Here is a 19,144-nt window from a genome sequence, read left to right as displayed (position 1 = left end):
ACTTCTGGTGGGAACAGAGCTGGGACAGGCCCCACCACCATGCTAGGCTAATTTAGTGTCTATAGCAAGTTGTAGGCCAGCTATGGCTACACAGTAACACAGGTCTCAACCACCTCCCACCAAAATATTTCTATTTTGAATGTTCAAAATGAATCGGATTGAACCCAGTGTCAGGTGCATTTGAAGCAGTTGCTCTATCACTAAATTATATCACAACCTTAATTTTATTTGCCCGTAAAGTAATGTACGAAAAACGTAAAGAGGAGGAGCTAGAGCAACTTCTCAGTGGTTGAGAGCTCTTGCTGTTCTTGGAGAGGACCCTGGTTTAGTCCCAGCGCCCATATGGTGCTCACAACCATCTGTAAGTCAGTTCTAGGAAATCCAACACCTTTTGACCTACATGGGCACCAAGCCTGCAGGTGATATACATACTTGCAGCTAAAACACATACAAAAATATTTAAAGAGAACTCTAAAAAGGAAACTGCTCAGGCTGATCTTAAACCTGTAGCCTCAGCTAGCCTTAAACTGCCTATGCTTACAGTCAGATTCTGAACAGTGGTCAGGTGGGTTCTTTATGAACAGCCCAGCAGCACTTGGCTTTTCTCTCAGTCTGTGGTCTGCTTGGAATCACAGAATTGTGAGATAACAGTACCCCCATTCTTCTCCCTCATGTCTAATTCTAGAAGATAAGGAGATGGGAACCCTGCCTTCTTCATAGTAAAATGTAGCTTCTTAGGAACAATGTAGGGCGTCATCACACCAGGTAACTTGGCTGTTTTAGTTCATGAGGAAAGTTGGTTTGATTTTCAAGACAGGGTCTCAGTGTGTAGCTCTGGCTGTCCTGGAACTCACTATGTGCACCAGGCTGGCTTTGAACTCAGAGATCCTCTTTTCTCTGCCTCCCAAGTGCTGGGATTAAAGGCGTGTCTCACTAGGCCCAGCAGCCCTTGAGTTAACCCTTATAGAACATGTTTTTCCTTTGGGACAAGTCTTACTGTAGAGCCCAAGTCCTGGGATTGTGGGGGGAGACACTACACCTGTCACAGAACAGTTCTTATGAAGAATGGTGCATAGAAGGAATGTCTTCTACCCTCGAGACTCTCAGAAAATGAAGGGAATTTATGGAAGCTGACAGTTAAGGGAGCCTCCCTTCCTCCCTCCTGCCTTTCACCCTTTCTCTGCCCCTCCTCCCTTTCCCCTTTTGGAGTATCTTGCTGTTTGTCCTAGGCTGGCTTACAGTTGGAAGCCCTCCTACCCCAGCTTTCCTAGTGCTGAGTCTTGAGATTGAGTGGTGCCACGTACTGTCCAGTCTTGGGAAGGTCATTGCAGACTAGTTATTCTTAGAGCAGAACAGAGGGTGGGGCGACTTCTGACTTGTGAGAGTGTCTTACATACCAGGTTGGCCTGGAACTTACCTTGTAGCCAAGAGTGACCTTGAACTTCTGATTCTTTCTGCTAGGATTACAGGTGGGTGCCAGCATGCTTAGTTCACATGGTGGTGGAAATGAGACCCGGCTAGGCATGTTACCAGCTGAGCTGTGTCCCAGCTCCTCGATATAGTTCTGTTGGAACCACAGCCTTAGGTTGTGGGACATAGTATCTGTGCGGTGCCAGAAGCTCGTTAATGAGGTGGATAATCCTAGCATTCTGGAAGAAAGGTAGAGAAGTTGAGAGTTCAAGGCTAGCCTGGGCAAGCTGGTATGGGGTGATGTAAAAAGGCTTTCCAGAGGGAAGAGAGACCTGGCAGCGCTGAGCAAGGTGTTGCTTCAGGACAGAGTGAGGTCATTCTCACTGCCCTAAGTTTTGAACCAATCTCTGATGTGGCCAGGCTTTTGACTACTTTATTGGGTTCTTTTTCTTACCCCCCCTACCCTACCTTATCCCTTTCAACCTCCCTCCCCCAACACTAGGTAGGAGAGAAAGAAGGTTCGAGAGGACTATTTCCTGCTGATTAGGGGCATTGAGTTCCTTAGGGCAAGTCTGATCTTTGTTGTCAGGATCTCCAAACAGCAGTCATCAGCAGCAGTAGCCTCCGTAGGCCCTCTCATGGCTCCAGAAGTTATACCCTCCTCAAGAGTCCCCAGAATTTCCAAAGTAAACTGCCCTCAGCTGACAAAATCACACCCCTCCTGGAGCACAAGACAAATTGTAGTCTGCTACCGTGGCCACTATAAAGCAGCCCCGTATCCTACACCTGGGATTAAAATGAAAAGTACACCTGTAGCATTTCTGTTTTTAAAGAAACCAGAAATTCTCTTACATTCTGATTTCCCTCATCCTTTAAAAGAATTCCAGTTGAGGTATTGCTAATTGTTATTTTAATAAAAGCTTTTGTTCTTTTTTTTTTTTTTTTTTTTTTTGCTTTGCTTTTGTTGTTATTAGTACACGAGAGCTTGGCCTCTTCCGGGCTTTTCCCACCTCGCTGTTGGCTGAAAGTAGACTCTGCTGCTCTCTGGTCCCCTTCCCTATGCCAGCAGGATTCCAGGTACGCTTTGCCTTTCAGATCTAACTAACGTGGGTTGCAGCAGCTGGTGGCCGTAGCTTAGAGGGGACCCCACATCTTAGCTTAAAGGTGTGGGACCGTATGCCCCGTGCAGAAAACCTGCGGGTCGTCAGTGTCACCTGGAGGGTTAATGCTGTGCCATATGGAGCTTTTTTTTTTTTTAAAAAAAGTGTCCCATATTTCACTCTATGTTCTTGTATTACAGACCTGAAAAATGTCTGAAAATTCCAGCGACAGTGACTCATCTTGTGGCTGGACTGTCATCAGTCATGAGGTATGTTCTCTGATACATATTATACGTATTGTTAGCAGTGACAAAAACTGCTTTATGAAGTTGAGTGTTTTCTGCATATAAGCTATGGCTTCCTTTGTAGTTGGGCTGTTTCCCATCCATATTAAACTTGGCTGCTAAAATACCATCGAGCTACGTACAATTCTAGTTTGTCTGTCTCTGCCTCCCTCTCTTTGTAAACAAAGCAAAACTTTGAGATAGGGTCTCAAAAAATAAGTTGCTCTAGGTGGCCTTGGAGTCTGTGCATCTCAGGCTAATCATCTTAAACTTGAGATCCTTTTGTCTTAGCCTCCTTGAGTTGGGCTGACAGGCCTCTGCTGGCACATCTAGGGTGTTTTGTTTTGTTTTTGAGAAGGAGCTGGTCTGCTTTGTTTAGTTACAGCCTCACTGTGTAGCCCTGGCTGGCCCGAGCTACCTCAAATTCACGACAGTCCTTCCAGGTTCTGGGATTATAGGTATGTGCTAGTATGGTTGGCTTTTGTTTTGTTTTGTGTTTGAGATAAGTCTCATTCTGTCATGTAGGCTGGCCTGAAACTCAAAGCAAAGTTTCTGCCTCAGCCTCCCAGGAATGGGGTGCTGGAGACGTGGACCATATCCACCCCCACCCCCAAATGCAGTGCAGAATTTATTAAGGAAAAGTATACGTTAGATTTACCTGTGTGGAGGACAGTGGTTGTTCATAATTGGGAGGTGTGAACTTCTCCGGAGAGGAGCATTCAGGGATTTGGGCACTGCTGAAACTGCAGCCTGCATCTTCTCCATTGTTCTTGCTGACTTCCTTAACTTAGAGGGGCTGGCTTGGTTAATTGTCAGGCTTTGCCCATTACAACTGCATTCTTCTGTAATCCCCCCACCCCACCCCCCGAGACAGGGTTTCTCTGTGTAGCCTTGGCTGTCCTGGACTTGCTTTGTAGACCAGGCTGGCCTTGAACTCACAGATCCACCTGTTAACACCTCCCTGGAGTTCTTACGTAATATTAAAAGACCTTCTTTGTGGTACATTCTCTTTTTTTGGGGTGGGGGGGGAGTGGAGGGAAGGTCGGCCTCTTACTCTGTAACAAGGATTGCCTTTAAATTTCCACACAGCCCAGGCTTAACCTCCAACTTTTGATCCTCCTGCCTCACTTTCTGAGCACTGGAATTCAAGGTGCCGTGTGCCTGGTGGTCGTCTTCCTCTTCTTTTTTTGGTTTTTAAATGTGTTATGGGTATTTTGCCTGAATGTTTGTAGGTATGTGTACTGTGTGTATACAGTGCTCTTGGAAGCCAGAGGATGGTGTCATATTCTCTGGGACTGGATATTGCAGGAGCTTTTGGGGTTCCCGCTTGGGGTTTAAAGACCTGGAGACATCTGTACAGGAGAAGGCTGGGGCAGTCTCTCAGCGAGCCATCTAACTTACCTGACTTCCCTGCCACTATGTCTCCACCAGACAGCTCTCCCTGCTCTTCTCTGGTCATGTTCTCATCTCTCTGCCTCTCTCCTTCTTACCTCACCAACTCTAGCCAACAGCTCAAATGCCATAGAAAAAACTATTAGCACAGTGGGAGAGATTCCACAGCCACTCATTCTGAACCAGTCAGCAGGCGGACCATGCTCTGTAGTGCTATCTTTTGGCCAGATTGACGGTTACATGAAAAATGCCTGCCCCATGGCCACTTGCCTTTTCTTTTTTGGGCAGGTGAGGAAGTGACAAACATTTACATATCCTGCTAGTCTGGTACAGCAATTAACAATTGAGAATAATGGGGCGTCCCTTTATAGCCAGCTGATACAATATGTGTAGGTTTTCCCAACAGCTGGAGATAGAGATGGTTGTGAGCCATCTCTATCTGTGGGTGCTGGGAACTGAACCTGGGTCTCTGGAAGAGCAGCCGATGTTCTAAGCCTCTGAGCCATCTCTCCAGCCTTTCAGCCTTCAGCTTTTGTTACTGTTTTTGGAGGGGTTTAGGTGTGGCCGGGATGGAGCTTACTGCATAGTGCAGGCTGCTTCGATCATGGTCATAAAACCAGTTTTGTAATGAGAAACAATGCTCAGACAGTGAATTCTGCAACTAGATAGAACAGTGTAGATGCTGATTTTCTCACATTGGTGATTGTTTTCATTATAGAAAGGTCCACAGGAACAGAAACCCTAGCGTCAGAGCAGCTTTACTTGTTCAGAGTTTGCGTAGTCTCATCAAAAGTCCCTATATGTGTTTAGGTTTCTATGAATTTTGCTTCATCAGTGAATTTTTTTAAAATTGAGACAGGGTCTCACTATATCCCAGTGTGGCCCATGCTGCCCTCCAAATGGAAGTCTCTGCCCCACCTCCAAAGTGCTTGAATTATGAGCGTTTACCGTCAGCCTGACTGATGCTGGTGCCTGATGGTATATATAGAAATAATTATTGTGATAATTGAGGGTATAGAACAGTTAGTCATGTCTTTTACAAAATAGCATCAATGAAAATAGGCCAGTGACATGGCTCAGGTGCTATGCAAACCTGACATGTGGAATTGGATCCTTGGGATCCACATGGTAGAAGGAGAAAGCCCATTCTAGAAGTTGTCGTTTGACCTCATATGCCATGTGCATGTATTACTTGAGGATGCCAGAACAGGGTGTTGCTTCTCTTGGGACTGGAGTTACTGAGCCACCATGTGGGTGCTGGAAATCAAACCCGGGTTCTCTGCAAGAACAAGTGCTCTTAACTCTTGAGCCATCTCTCCTAAGTGCAGACACTTAGGACTCAGAGTTTGGCTTTTGGCCTCATAAAATAGTCCAGTCATCTTGTGTTCACCTGACATTGGCTTGAAGCCCATGGCTTCATTCTGCAGTTCCCCTCCTGCAGGCCTGTATGGAATGAGTTGACCAAAGCCAGCCAGGATAGATTTTGTTTAGAGTGTGGTAGCATCAGGAACTTTCTACGTATCATCAAATCCAGCTGAAGGGAGGAATATCTAATAATTACCACTTTCCCGTAGGGTTCTGACATAGAGATCGTGAACTCTGCTGCAGCCAGTGACAGCTGTGAGCTGACTCTAGAACATTCCTCATTAGAGCAAGAGGAACTGCAAGTTCTTCATGCAGGGCATGGAGGTGGAGGTAAATTAACTTCCGGTTGTTCTGGTGTGTGTGTGTGTGTGTGTGTTTCTGGAGATGGAGGGTTTCATCCTGATTGCTATTAGAATGGTCTTGTCCTAGATGTTCTGTGGACTTTCGGGAAGTCGGCCAGCAAGTGATTGAGAATAGTTAGAAGGCTGCTGACACCTGAGAGCCCATAATGAGTTACATTCCCTGTATGAAACTGTCCCCTAGCACTTAGATGCAGTTGAAATTTGTTAGCAAGAACAGAGGGGCTGATGATGCATAGGTGACACAAGGAAAGTGTTTTCAGCAAAAGAAATAATGATATTTGATTTTGGTTCATACCAGAAAGCAGCATAAACAGCACGTCGGCAGTGGGAGAAACCATGTTGTCCTCAGTGGAAGAAACCACTCCAGTGATTGAGGTAAAGTTCCATTTTGTTCCATGGATGTTTGATAAGCACTGAGCACCTGTTTGTAGCTGAGCATCCTGATCCTACCTAAATTATAAAGAAATTCAGTGAAAAACATCAGTTTAAAGGTTAAAGTTAACTTCTGCTGTGTTTTAGAACAGGACAGTCAGAAAGAACCTGCCCTTAGGTCACCTCACAACCCCACTGTGACCAGATGAGTCAGTATTCTTAACAATTTAATCTACTTAACTATTAAGACTACTTTAAACTATTGGTTTTTTTTGAGACATGGTTTCTCTGTTTAGCCCTTGCTGTCCTGGAACTCACTCTGTAGACCAGGCCAGCCTTGTAATTCACAGGGATCTGCCTGCCTCTGCCACCCAAGTGCTGGGGTTAAAAGCATGTACCATTGCACCTGGCTGAAGGTTAGCTTTTACATTTGATAACAAATTAATTTTGTCTGTTGGAGTTGTCTTTTGAATGAAGCTACTTGCCTGGAAAATCTTTCCATGGTATTTTAGTCCCTTGGTACTAAGATTGGGTGACATAAAGAATAATTTCTTTCTAGAAGGGCCTAGAGATATGACTAAGTGGTTAAGAGTGCTTTCTACTCAGTCATGAGGACCTGAGTTCAGATCTCACCACACATGGAATAAGCTTAGTGTCCTGCAAACATTTGTCACTACAGCTCCAGGGATCTGATACCCTCTTGTGACCTTTGCACATATAGACATGTGTTTGAACTTAAACAAATACATGCTCCTCCCCACATACATAAATAAATCTTCAGTGTTGATGACATGGTTCAACAGGTAAAGAGGTACTCGCTGCCAAGGAAGTTATTAAAAAGTTTATTTTTGGAAGCTGTGAAGTCCAAGATGAAGGCTCTCATAACTGGTTTGTGTGATTGTTCCCTCCTTTAGGATTGTACCTTTTGTAATATCCTTGGAGAGCAGAGGAAGGAAATGGCCAGCTGTCATTGGCTTTGTGCCTCTTCAAACAGCATCCTCCTCATCTCCCCAGAGCTGATTGAGTTTTCAGGGGTTTTGTTGTTGGCAGTGTCCCCCCTCGGCCAGGGTCTTTTTGCACAGCCCTGGCTGTCCTGGAACTCAATATGTAGATCAGGCTGGCTTCCAACTCACAGAGGTCAGCCTGAGTGCTGGGATTACAGGTGTGTGCCAGCCTGAGTTTAATGAATTTTAGGGGATATATGCAGACTGTAGCCCCTAGCACAGCTGTTGAGCCAGCTCAGTTTAATGAGTCTGTCACATACTCCCTGGATGTAGTATTTTGTTTGAGTAAACTCTTGGGACTGGTGAAGTAAGTGAACTCTTGGTGCCTGTGGTCACCCTCTTGGAGCGGGGTGAGTGGTCTCTTCAGTTTCTGAAGCACAGCGGAAGGAGACAGTAGTCTCCTAATTCTTAGCATTATGGATGACTTTCAAGTTCTCCAACCTAAAGAAAGTGAACCTGTGATTGCATAATCCTATATTGTTAGATAGAAATCCTATCTTTAAGGTCTAGGGGAGATGTTCAGCAGTAGACCCAAAGCACAGCATACACAAGGCCCTGGGCTCCATCCCAGCATTGAAAAACAGGGAAGGGAAGAGAATGGAAAAAGAATGAAACTATGTGTCATATATTTTGAACTGTGAAGAAAATTTAAGATTCAAAATTACTGAGCTTACTGCCTGTCTTATTTGGTTCTGTAGGTGGAGGAAGTAATTTCCCCTGAAGACCATGTCTATTTCGGAACTACCAGTGACGATTCTGACATTGTTACACTTGAACCACCTAAGCTGGAAGAAATGGGGAACCAGGAGGTTATTAAAGAAGCGCCCGGCTCCGACAACTTTAACATGGGTTCTTCCTCCAGCAGCCAGTACACCTTCTGCCCGCCAGAACCCGGTATGGAGCTGTGAACCTCTGGGCTTTTCGTTAGTGGCCTGTTCTAACTCAGCTCTTTAAACAGTTTCTCTGAAACTCAAGAAAATCTTGGCAAATTTGTTACAGTGTCTTCCTGGCCTTTATGGCTCAGCTTAGTGTTCTTTCTTTGATACATTACTGTGTGTGTCGGGGGGGACTGAACCCCAGATATTGCACATACATGTGAGGTAAGCACTAAGCACTCAGCCACATTCAATGTGTTAAAGTCTCATGTCCTCAAAGGAAGCATTTGGCTTTTAATACCTGATTGACTGATCAATTGATTGAGGGATAACAGGGTCTAGCTCTGTAACTCTGGTGGTTTTTGTATTCACTGTGTAGCTCAGGCTTTGCCTCAGACTTGGCAGCTGTTCTACAGGCATATGCCACCATTCCCAGCTTTCTCGGTTTATTTTATTTTTGTTTATTCAAGACAGGGTTTCTCTGTGTAGCCTGACAGTCTTGGATCTTACTCTGTAGATGAGGCTGACCTCAAACTCACAGGGATCCACCTGCCTCTGCTTCCTGAGTTCTGGGTTTAAAGACCTGTGCCACCACTGCTAGGCTACTTCCACAATTTTTAACCTCAGTTTTTGAATATGTAGTATCTTTCAGTGGGACACAAAATACTTAGACATAAAGTTTCTAGAAAATGTTTAAAAAGAAACTTGTAACTAACACAGGTATTAATTAATCCACAGTGATAATAACTTAAAGATGGATTATGGAGTCTTGTGACTTCATTTAGAACTGCAGTTTTAATCATTTCCTAATTAGATCAAAAAACGAGTATATAGAATCTAGTTCAGATAAGCTCCTGTTTTCCCATTCTTTTAATACTTGAATACATTTGGCAGTCAGAATCAAACAATGATATTTCTCATTCCAGTATAAGGTAATAAAATGCCACATTGTGTTTCTTGGCTTTTTTTAATTTTTGGTTTGTTCTGGGATAGGATCTTTCTCTTGAGCCCACACCTCACTATATAGCCTTGGCTAGCCTTGGATTTGTTGCAGTCTTCCTGGGATTATGTTTAAAAAATACCCACATCCTCTGTCCACATATAACAGTAATTCACATGTAACACACGAGTGCTAGGAACTTATTAGGGAATGACAATAAGAAATATGTGTTCAGAGCAGAAGGAATTTTTTTTAATATTTTGAATCCATCCTTTGTGGAGTCTGAGATACAGATGGATGGCTGTATTTACACACAGTTGTTACAATTGACCTTAGAATTCAATACCCCAGGCTCAAGCCTTCTTTCCTTCAGCGTGCTCAGGTTCCTTGGGCTTATCAGGGCCGCGCTTGATACGTATATGGTTTTGATTTTAGAATTTCCATCATGTTCAGATAGTTGCCCCCTTTTGATCTGTTTGCTTACCCATTTGTTGTCTTCACCTCTGTCTTAAGATGGGGACTGAAATAGGAGTGTCACCAGAGGGCTTAGTGACAGCAGGACCCCTGCTGTGGGGACCTGCACCTGCAGTCCCAGGAGTCTGACTTCATTTCCTCTTGGAAAGATCTGACAGTGTTTCAGAATTAGTTAACAGAAATATTAAGGTTTTTTTTTTGTTGGTTGGTTGGGTTGGTTTGTAACTTTAGTCAGGATCTCTCACCTGTATCCCTGGCTAGCCTGGAATTCGTTAGAGGTCAGGGTGGCCTCAAACTCATGAAGATTGGCTTGTCCTAGAGTGCTGGGATCAAAGGTGTATGTGGCTATGCCCACTTTACTTTTCTTAACCTATTGTAATCCACCCCATAAATCCACCCCATTTTCTTGCATAAAGAAAATGTTTGAAAATAAAGCTAAATTTTGGGCAACACTGATAATGCTATACAGCCAGGCATCATTGGACGATTTATCTCCTCAGTTACTTCGTTCTTTTCTCTTATTCCTTTTTATCCTTACAGCTTTTCAGCTTCATGTTTTTGTATAGGTCTAATAGGTATGCAGCTTTTGTTTGCTTAAGAAAACTACTGCCTTCCATTGACCAGCCTTTCTCCCCAGAAGGCGAAGGACATTCGTGTTGTGTAACTTTCTAAAGAGATGGTCATTGGATTTTAATCTCACAAAGATAACAGTGTTAACTGATAAAAGTTGTATTTTCGGTTTTTCCCTTTATTATTTATAATGAAGCTTTATACATCTTTTTTCCCCCTATTTATTCACAAAAGAAAGGTGGTGGGAGAAGCTCTGGAAGATTCCTGAATGCATAAGGGGATGGGATGACCAGCTGAAACTTCGTGTTCCTAGCCAGCTCGCTCTCCAAGGTGGCGTGCGTGCCTGACACTGAGCAGCTTCTCAAGCTGGGCTAGTCACATTTACTATTGAAATGCTGAGTGCTTTGGAGAGTCCTGATCCCAGAGAGCCATAAACAGGCTGGCTGAGTTTATTGCATGCCTCTGCATTGCTTGCTGCTTGGACTGTGGGCCAAATTGCCCTGTACAGGAAGTTTAGAAATCCACATATTTCCACCATTACATATTATGAGTTAAAGATGGAAGCATTAGGGAGTTGATGACTGTTAATATCTACAGGGTGGTTTGTTCATATATATGAAGGCAATACGTATTGTAGATTTGGAGACATTTTTAAGATTTGGAGAAAGGTTTGCTCTTGTATTTACTTACTGTCATTCTGTCAGAAAGCATGACTTCAATACTCCAGCCAGGATCTGAGTGCCTTTATATTATGCAGTGCTTGGCTTAAGTCTTCCTCTCTTTCTCTTTATCTGAGAAATTACCTCACAGCTGAGATGATGGCATCTTGGAAAAACTAGTGATGAAGAATAAGCAGACACATGCTGGGCATGAGGGACACAACACAGCGACCCCTCAGCGACTCCCATGTCCCTAAGCATTAGCCTATGTGCTCATTCAGTGGTAGTGTCTCTGTGTTGTCATGTGAACATGAACTAAATTTTCCACGCTTGATCTTTAGAAAGCATTGCCTGATGTAGAACAAGCTTTCCTGTGGCATGAACAGCCTGTTTTCTGAGAGACTGGCATTTTTGCTGCATGAGCGTGTGCTATTTTGGAGCTCCGTGTTGAGTTCAATTCACATTTTATCTTCTAACTGGCATGTAGGGATTATTACCAGTGTTCTTGTCAGTAATTGGTTGAAACATGAATGGAATTAGGAAGTGACATGTGCAAAAGACTTCGAGTAATATTTCTTATTTTTTTTTAAGATTTTATTTATTTATTTTATGCATATTAGTGCTCTAAGAGGGCAGTAGAGGGTGTAGATAGTTGTGAGCCACCATGTGGTTGCTGGAATTGAACTCAGGACCTCTGGAAGAGCAGCCAGTGCTCTTAACCGCCAAGCCATTTCTCCAGCCCCTCGAGTAATATTTTCAAGGGATTGTTCCTCGACTGGAGACTTTCTGTGCAGTTTTTCCTTCTTCGTTTTTTTTCTTTAGTATTCTTTCCATGAAGGAGCAGCACCAGACTGGGCCTTAGCATCAGGGATAGCTGTTGTGTCGCTTCCTCATGCTGACATATTTACTAGAGGGTAAAATCAACAACCTTCTGGTGAGAGTGGCAGTGGAAGGGAAGGGCTCGTCTGACTTCCGGAACCCGGGTTGAACTGTGGTGCTTTGGACCTGCCTGGTGGGATAGGAAGACAGGGACCTTGGAGATGTACTTATTGTAAGAGAAAGTACTTACACACTTCCTGTCCCTTCAGGTAGATGTGAAACTAAACACAAAGACGGTTTCTGTTTTTTGTTTTTTGTTTTTTTTTGACTGAAATACTTCTTTCTGCTTCTAGACTGAACTAGACTAAAGGAATGAGTAACTGTTGTAGACAATAAGGTGGGGAAGGGCAGAGCTTTAAAGAGCTACATAAGGAGACTGTCAGGGTGCAGGCAGGGAGTAGCAGGTTTTAGACTACAGTCGGTCCGTTTGGTTTGATGTTGGTAAATGAACAGCATGTTCTTGTTTGTGTTTCTCTTTGGCTTTCTCATGTAAAAGGGTAGGTAAGGATAGCATTGATTTTATGTCATATTTATTGGCAAGGCTTTTCTGAGACTGTTTACTTAAATGTCAACATTTTTCTTTTTAAAATAGTCTTTTCATCTCAGCCTAGTGATGAGGAATCCAGTAGTGATGACACCAGCCATGAGCCCAGCCCTGCCCCACGCCGCCGCCGCAACAGGAAGAAGACCATTTCTGTCTCAGAGTCTGAGGAGCTGCCACTCGCTGAAGCAGAAGATGAGCTCTCCAAGGAGCCAAGGAAATGCCACTTTAGTGGTGGTCTCAACAAGTGTGTTATCCTGGCCTTGGTGATCGCTGTCAGCATGGGATTTGGACATTTCTATGGTAAGTGTTTGGAAACACCTTGTGCAGAAGCCACATTCATATAGCAGCAAGGCAAGATGGCACAGAAAGGTCAGTGTTGGCTACTGTGGCCTGTACCTATAGACAGCTACTTTACTCAGGAGGCAGAAGTAGAGAATTGCTGGGTCTCAGGAGTTTGCTATTAGCCTGGGCAACATAGCCAGACCCTGTCCCGAAATAAGACATTAACTTTTTTATTTTTTGAGACAAGATCGGGCTGGTCTTCAGCCTGTATGTAATCTTCCTCCATCAGACTCTCAAGTGTAAACAAGACCTATTAACATGCATATTTGTGGCTTTTCTTTTTTAAAGGAGATTTGAAGATTAAAAACCTGAACTCGGTTTAGAGCACTGGCTACTGGCTGTTCTTCCTGAGGCCATAGGTTCAATTTCTTGTGTCCAACCCGTATGGCACCTGTTTCATAACCATGTCATTTCATCCGCAAAGGATCTAGCACCCTCTTCCAACCTTTCAGGACACTGCATGCACATAGCACACAGACATATGTGCAGGTGAAACAGGCATTAAAAAAATCTCATGATGATGGGCATGGTGTTATATGCCTTTAGTCCCAGAAGCAGGCAAGAGGGTTTTGAGTTTGAGGCCAGACTGGTTTACAGATTCCACTCCAGGCTAGCCAGCTACATACTGAGACCCTGTTTAAAATAAAATAAAAATCTGCAGTTATATGTAGGAAGCATATAGGAAACCTAGACACAAGACTCCCAACTTAAGAAACTCTGGGTTCTACCTTGAGGCAGATTGTTATATTTGTTGCATAGAATTTAAATTCCATCAAAATAGGCACATTTGCTATAGACAGGATATGGTTCACATCTATAATCCTAGTTGTGGAGAGACAAGCAAGAAAGTTACCAAGAGTTCAAGGACAGTCTGGGTTATATAGTATGTAATACTTTCTCAAAAAACAAAAAACATTGCATTTGAAATATTTCAGTAATTACTGCTCATCTTTTTATTTGGTCTCTAATAAACTATTTTATTAGATAAGTGACTTGTAGATAGTTTATGTACAATGAATATCTTTTTTCTGAAACTCAGCCATGAGTTAAATGATTTTGTTAGTGTGGTCATTTTTTTTTTTAATTTATTTATTATTTATACAACATTCTGCATTCACACCACATCTTACTATAGATGGTTTTGAGCCACCATGTGGTTGCTAGGAATTGAACTCAGGACCTTTGGAAGAACAGTGAGTGTTCTTAACCTCTGAGCTATCTCTCCAGCCCCTAGTGTGGTCATTCTAAACAGTCAGATGTTGGGCAGATGTGAGTCTTGCCTGGGGAAGCTGTCATGGCATAGTCCTCCACAGGAAAATCTAGATATGCTTGAGGGTGGATGCAGGAGTCATTTTGTGACATCCATTTTTGCCTTCCTGTTTCATCCAGAACATTTTCATTGAAGTTTTGCTTTATACTTTTGTATTTATTTTGTAGTGTTTATTTATGATAATCAACATTCAAAGCCTTTAAATGTCTCCTTAGATGAGAAAAGTTCTTTATGGTGCTATTTTTCATTTAAGAATCTCACTGGTAGGACAAGCAGTGGTGGCACTCGCCTGTAATCCCAGCATGCAGGAGGCAGAGACAGGTGGATCTCTGAGTTCCAGGACAGCTAAGCCCTGTCTTGAAAAAAGAAAGAAAAATCTCACTGTTGAATTACTTAAGTTCTGTATTTTTAAAAGAAGTTTTAGCCACTGTGTGCGTTTGTTCATGTATGTATGTGTGTAAGCGGGTACATACACTGTCGCATAAGTTCAGGTCAGAAGACCTCTCTGGAGTTCTCTTCTGTATGCGGATTCTGGGACTCAAACTCAGGTCTCCAGCCTTGCACAGCAACCACCTTTCTTAACATGTTGTCGGCACAAGGTCTGGACTTGTACTGCTTGAAGAGTGTCCTACTCTGTTCTTTTGCATTTTGTGGGACAGTTAAGTTTATTTTTATTATTTTTATTTTTGTTTTTGAAGCAGAGTTTTACTATGTAGCCCAGGCTGAGCTCTGACTCATGATCTGACTCAGCTGTAATCTGAGTGCCGAGATTACAGACCTGTGCTACCAGTCCTGGCCAGAGAGGTATGGTATACTTTAGAAAAAATGTCAGCTGGGCGTTGTGGCACACACTATAATCCCAGCACTCAGGGAGGCAGAGGCAGGCAGATCACCATGAGTTCAAGGCCAGCTTGGTCTACATAGCAAGTCCAGGACAACCAAGGCTACACAGAGAAACCCTATCTCAGAAAAAAAAAAGTCTTACATCTTGTCTGAACTTGTCTGAAACGAGGTCTTTTAAATAGCCCAGGCTGTCCTGGACTCAGTGTGTAGCTCTGGGTGGCCTAGAGCTCATGATGTAGATTAGGCTGACCTCAGACTCACAGAGCTCCATCTGCCTCTACCACCCAAGGGTTGCACTAAAGGTCTACACCACTGTGACTGGAAACTTGATAATCTTAGTTTGCCTATATAAACTAGTTGTAGATTTATTCCTTTTCGTGGCCTATATAACCTCCATTTCAGCTTTCTGTTTCAATAGTTCTTTCCAACAGTGAAGTAAATGTATCAATGTTTTTTTTTTTTTTTTAATCAATGTTTTTGAATGTATTTTTTACCTCCTGCAGGTAAACATGAAGGAAACAAGGAAAAAGGTCTAAAATCTTTTCTTACTAAAAGCCAAGACTTGGATATTAACTTCAGTGTCAATACAGACTGCACCAAAATCTCACAATGCATGATTTTGGAATATTTTGTAGAAAGTACAGTTTAGAACTGTCTTTTTAAAACCAAGGAATTGTTTGTTTGCTGGCTTTAACAAAATTAACACATTACCTTCCTTCCTGTGCATTTTCATATTGTCGTTATCACAGCATGGGAACCCTGGGTGATGCAGTATATGAAATGAGTCTACATGTAAATCTAAGCCCTGAGCCCAGTGACCTTTCAGCATTCTTACTCACGCGACAGGACTTCATCCTGTGCTGGGCAGTGAGCTCCATACCAAGAGCCGTTCTCCACTCTCTGTATCCATAAGCAGCCACAGGGTAGAGATGGTCTCCTCAGAACACAGCAGCCTTGGCTCTGTAACTGTGGGGTTTCCTGTATATTCTAGAAGAAAGCAAAGGATAGTGATACAGTGTACTCTAGCTGTTTGGCCTGACTGAGGGTCTAAAAGTGCATCCGAATTTTTAGAAAAAGATAAAAAATAGCAAAGGAGATAAAAATCTACATGAAAGCTGATACTAATACATGTTTGAAGTGTTGTTCTTGGCTCCATACTCAGAAAGTGGAAGGTGTTGGCAGGCTCTCAGGCTCTTCTGAGCATGTAACAGTGTTGTAGGAAATAAAAATGTTTATAGCTGGTAAGGTTTATTATTAAAACCTATAATTACTAGGCAGTTATTATTAGCCCCCTGCCATATCAGCAAAAGACAGACACCTGCTGGATTTTAGATATTTTACTTGGGGCTTATGGTATATTGACCCCATAACTGTTCATGTTAACCTCTCAACCCTACTTCCCATGCCATTTGCTCTAGTCATGCCTATCTGGCTACTTCCCGTCCTGTCTCTGTAAGTGCTTGTACTTTGCATCTGGACCACTCTTCCACATCATTCTCAGAGTCCACTCTCCCTGCCCACGTGATTCTTTTCCTATCCCGTGGCGGCTCTGCTTCTTCCTCCTGTCTTACCTGTCTCTCCTTCCTATGACCCTCCCATCCTCAAAGCCTGAGAACTTTGGCCACACCTACCTCACTCTGCCCTGCCCAGGTATGTAGGGGTAACTTGGAGGCAAGGATTACAAATGTCATTTTGGGGTATGTGGGTGTCTGCTTGTAAAAGACATCAAGCAAACCTCGGAAGGAAATCATTAACAATAAAATAGAGAGCACCAGACCATACTGTTACATAACTGTAGCTAGCTTGGAAGTTACACAGCATAAAGAGGGTTAGAGTCCGTGGCTACATAAGCTTCCTGAGTCATCCTTGAATGGGCTTTTACTAAGCTTATGACAGGCAGGAGGGAAAGTAGACCATTTCAGCAACTGAAACTTTGGAACAGTAACAAACAGTGCCTAGATTATAGGGGGAAAAAAGGGTGTTTCTAAAAGTGGACAATGCAGGATATTAATTGTGTGAGACAGTTTAATTCATTGAGCAACTGAAAATAGTAAAAGGAAAAAAAAGAAATACAAGAATCTAGAGGTCAGCTAGAACTGCTGTGGGTTTTGTAAGCCATATGCTGGTGCTGAAGGCCTCGGGTGAGAGTGAAGGAGGCATGAAGAGCTTAGTTCAGTGAGGGCACTCGGCCTTCCAGCACTTAGAAAGTGCGTGAGCTGCTTTGCATTTGAAGTAGACGCTTTCCTGGGGGAGGAATCCCGCTAGACAGTGAGGTAGCAGGGTGCTGTGCTAGGCCCTCACCACTGAACTGAGTCCCCATTCCTGTATTAAGTGATGCTCAAAAGTGGGTTTCAGGACCTGTAGAAGGAATTTAAAAGGATTAATGGTCGCACCCTATGTTTAAACTTCTGCATGTAGTGGTCTGCCCTTTAGTCATCAGGTGTCTTTAGGTTTCTTGGTGTGCGTGCATGTGAGCTTTCGTTCTTTCTTTCCTTCCTTCCTTTCCTTTCCTTTCTTTCTTCCTTCCTTCTTTCTGATTTTTTTGAGACAGGATTTCTCTGTGTAGCCTTGGCTCTCCTGGACTTGCTCTGTAGACCAAGCTGGCCTTGAACTCACAGAAATCCACCTGTCTCAGCCTCCCTGAGTGCTGAAATTACAGGCCTGTTCCACTGAGTCCAGCTTATTGCTGTGTTTTCTTACACATGACACATGTAGTAGAAGGAGCATGCAAAAGAACGTTTTGAATTTAAGGTCAAATGAAGGAACTGTCCTGGAACTGGGTGGTAACCTTTGTAGAAGGCTCTTCTGTTGAGATATAGCCCCTGCCCTGTTGCAGAATTCTTAAAAGATTTGGCTTTGAGGGCCTGCAGGACAGTTCAGTGGGATTGCTTACTTCCAAGACTAATGCCCCAAGTTGATCCCTGAGAGCCACATGGGGAAGGAGGGGTCCAACTCTTACAAGCTGCCTTGACCTCTGCTTTTGTGTCATGGCATACATGTACCCCTCACTCCCATAAATAGTGCATGTGTTCTTTTTTAAAAAATAATCTCATCATTTAAGAGATAGGGATGTGGCTCTGTAGAGTGTTGGCCCAGCGCATACAAGGCCCTGGGTTCAAGTCTTAGTGAAACATAAAAACTAGGAATTCTTTACCACCCTAAAGGTAGGGGCAGAGGGAGAAATTCATGCTTCTCCTTGGCTTCATACTAAGTTTGAGTCCAGCCTGGACTACAAGAGACTGTTTGGTTGGGCATGGTGGCCCACACCTGTCATCCCAGCACTCTGGGAGGCAGAGGCAGGCAAATCTCTGTGAGTTCAAGACCAGCCTGGTCTACAAAGTGAGTCCAGGACAACTAAGGCTACACAGAGAAACTCTTGTCTCAAAAACAAACAAGCAAAAAACAAAAGAAAACAGACTGTCTCACCAAAAAAAAAAAAAAAAAGGAAAGAAAGAAAAAATTCACTTTGCTGACTGGTGGTAGTACATCTCTTTAATCCCAGCACTCAGGAGGCAGAGGCAGGTGGCTCTCTGTGAGATTGAGGTCTGGTCTGCAAATTAGGTCCAGAACAGTCAAGAAATACCTGCCTCACATTTTTATTTTTTTGACTTTTTATAATTTTTAAATTATTGTTAATTAGATTATTTATTTACTTTACATCCTGATCCACAGCTTCCTCTCCCTCCTCTCCTCCCAGTCCCTCTCTCTTCCCTCCCCTTCCCCTATCCACCCCTCCTCCACTTCTCAGAAAAGGTGACTCGTTCCATGGATATCAACCAGCCTTGGCATATCAAATTGCAGTAAGACTAGGCACATCATCTGTTGAGGCTGGACCAGGAAGACCAGTTAGGGGAAAGGGCTCTGAGGGCAGGCAGTGTAGTCAGAGGCAGCCCCTGCTCCCACTTTAGGAGTCCCACATGAAGACCCAGCTGTACAACTGTTACATATGTGGAGAGGGCCTAGGTCCTGTGCCATGCATGCTCTCTGGTTGGCACTTTCGTCTCTGTGAGCACATAGAGACCTGGGTTAGTTAATTCTGAAGGGTTTTTTGGGTCCTCGACCCGTCTGGCTCCTTCAGTCCTTCTTCCTCCTTTTCCACAGGATTCTTCCAGCTCCGTTTAATGTTTGGGTATAGGCCTCTGCATCAGTTTCCATCAGTTGCTGGGTGAAGCATCTCTGATGACAGTTGTGCTAGGCTTCTGTCTGCCAAGTATAGTAGAGTATTATTAATAGTGTGTGAGGGGTAGGCTCCCTCTCATGGCATGGGTCTCAAGCTGGGCTGGTCATTGGTTGGCCCTTCCTTCAAATTTTGTTCCAAGGCTGGTTGATATCCATGGGATGTCTCCCTTTTTCTGAGAAGGGGAGGAGGGGTGGATGGGGGACGGGAGGGAGGAGATAGGGAGAACAAATTGTGGGTCTAAGGTTTTGTGCTGGGTTGGAATCCCAGTCCCTCCATTGG

The 19,144-nt window shown here is 43.6% G+C and overlaps 1 protein-coding gene across 6 annotated transcripts in view; it reads left to right on the top strand.

Moving 5' to 3' along the window:
• Ccpg1 (cell cycle progression 1) overlaps positions 1-19,144 on the top strand; it is a 31,335-nt gene that overhangs the window by 5,667 nt on the left and 6,524 nt on the right. For 3 of the 6 annotated variants that reach the window (XM_060384767.1, XM_060384765.1, XM_060384766.1), the window contains exons 2-8: positions 2,385-2,487; positions 2,711-2,779; positions 5,761-5,881; positions 6,212-6,288; positions 7,988-8,183; positions 12,279-12,530; positions 15,189-15,215. In XM_060384767.1, coding sequence (XP_060240750.1) covers positions 2,720-2,779; positions 5,761-5,881; positions 6,212-6,288; positions 7,988-8,183; positions 12,279-12,530; positions 15,189-15,215 — 733 coding nt within the window. In that variant the 5' untranslated portion in view covers positions 2,385-2,487; positions 2,711-2,719. Of the gene's footprint in view, positions 1-2,384; positions 2,488-2,710; positions 2,780-5,760; positions 5,882-6,211; positions 6,289-7,987; positions 8,184-12,278; positions 12,531-15,188; positions 15,216-19,144 lie in introns of those variants that run through there. The other 3 variants (XM_060384768.1, XM_021637984.2, XM_021637988.2) reach the window with 2 other exon arrangements.

This window comes from Meriones unguiculatus, chromosome 6, assembly GCF_030254825.1.
Source record: "Meriones unguiculatus strain TT.TT164.6M chromosome 6, Bangor_MerUng_6.1, whole genome shotgun sequence".
NCBI classification, from domain to species: domain Eukaryota; kingdom Metazoa; phylum Chordata; class Mammalia; order Rodentia; family Muridae; genus Meriones; species Meriones unguiculatus.
This window is presented reverse-complemented; position numbering and strand designations above follow the sequence as displayed.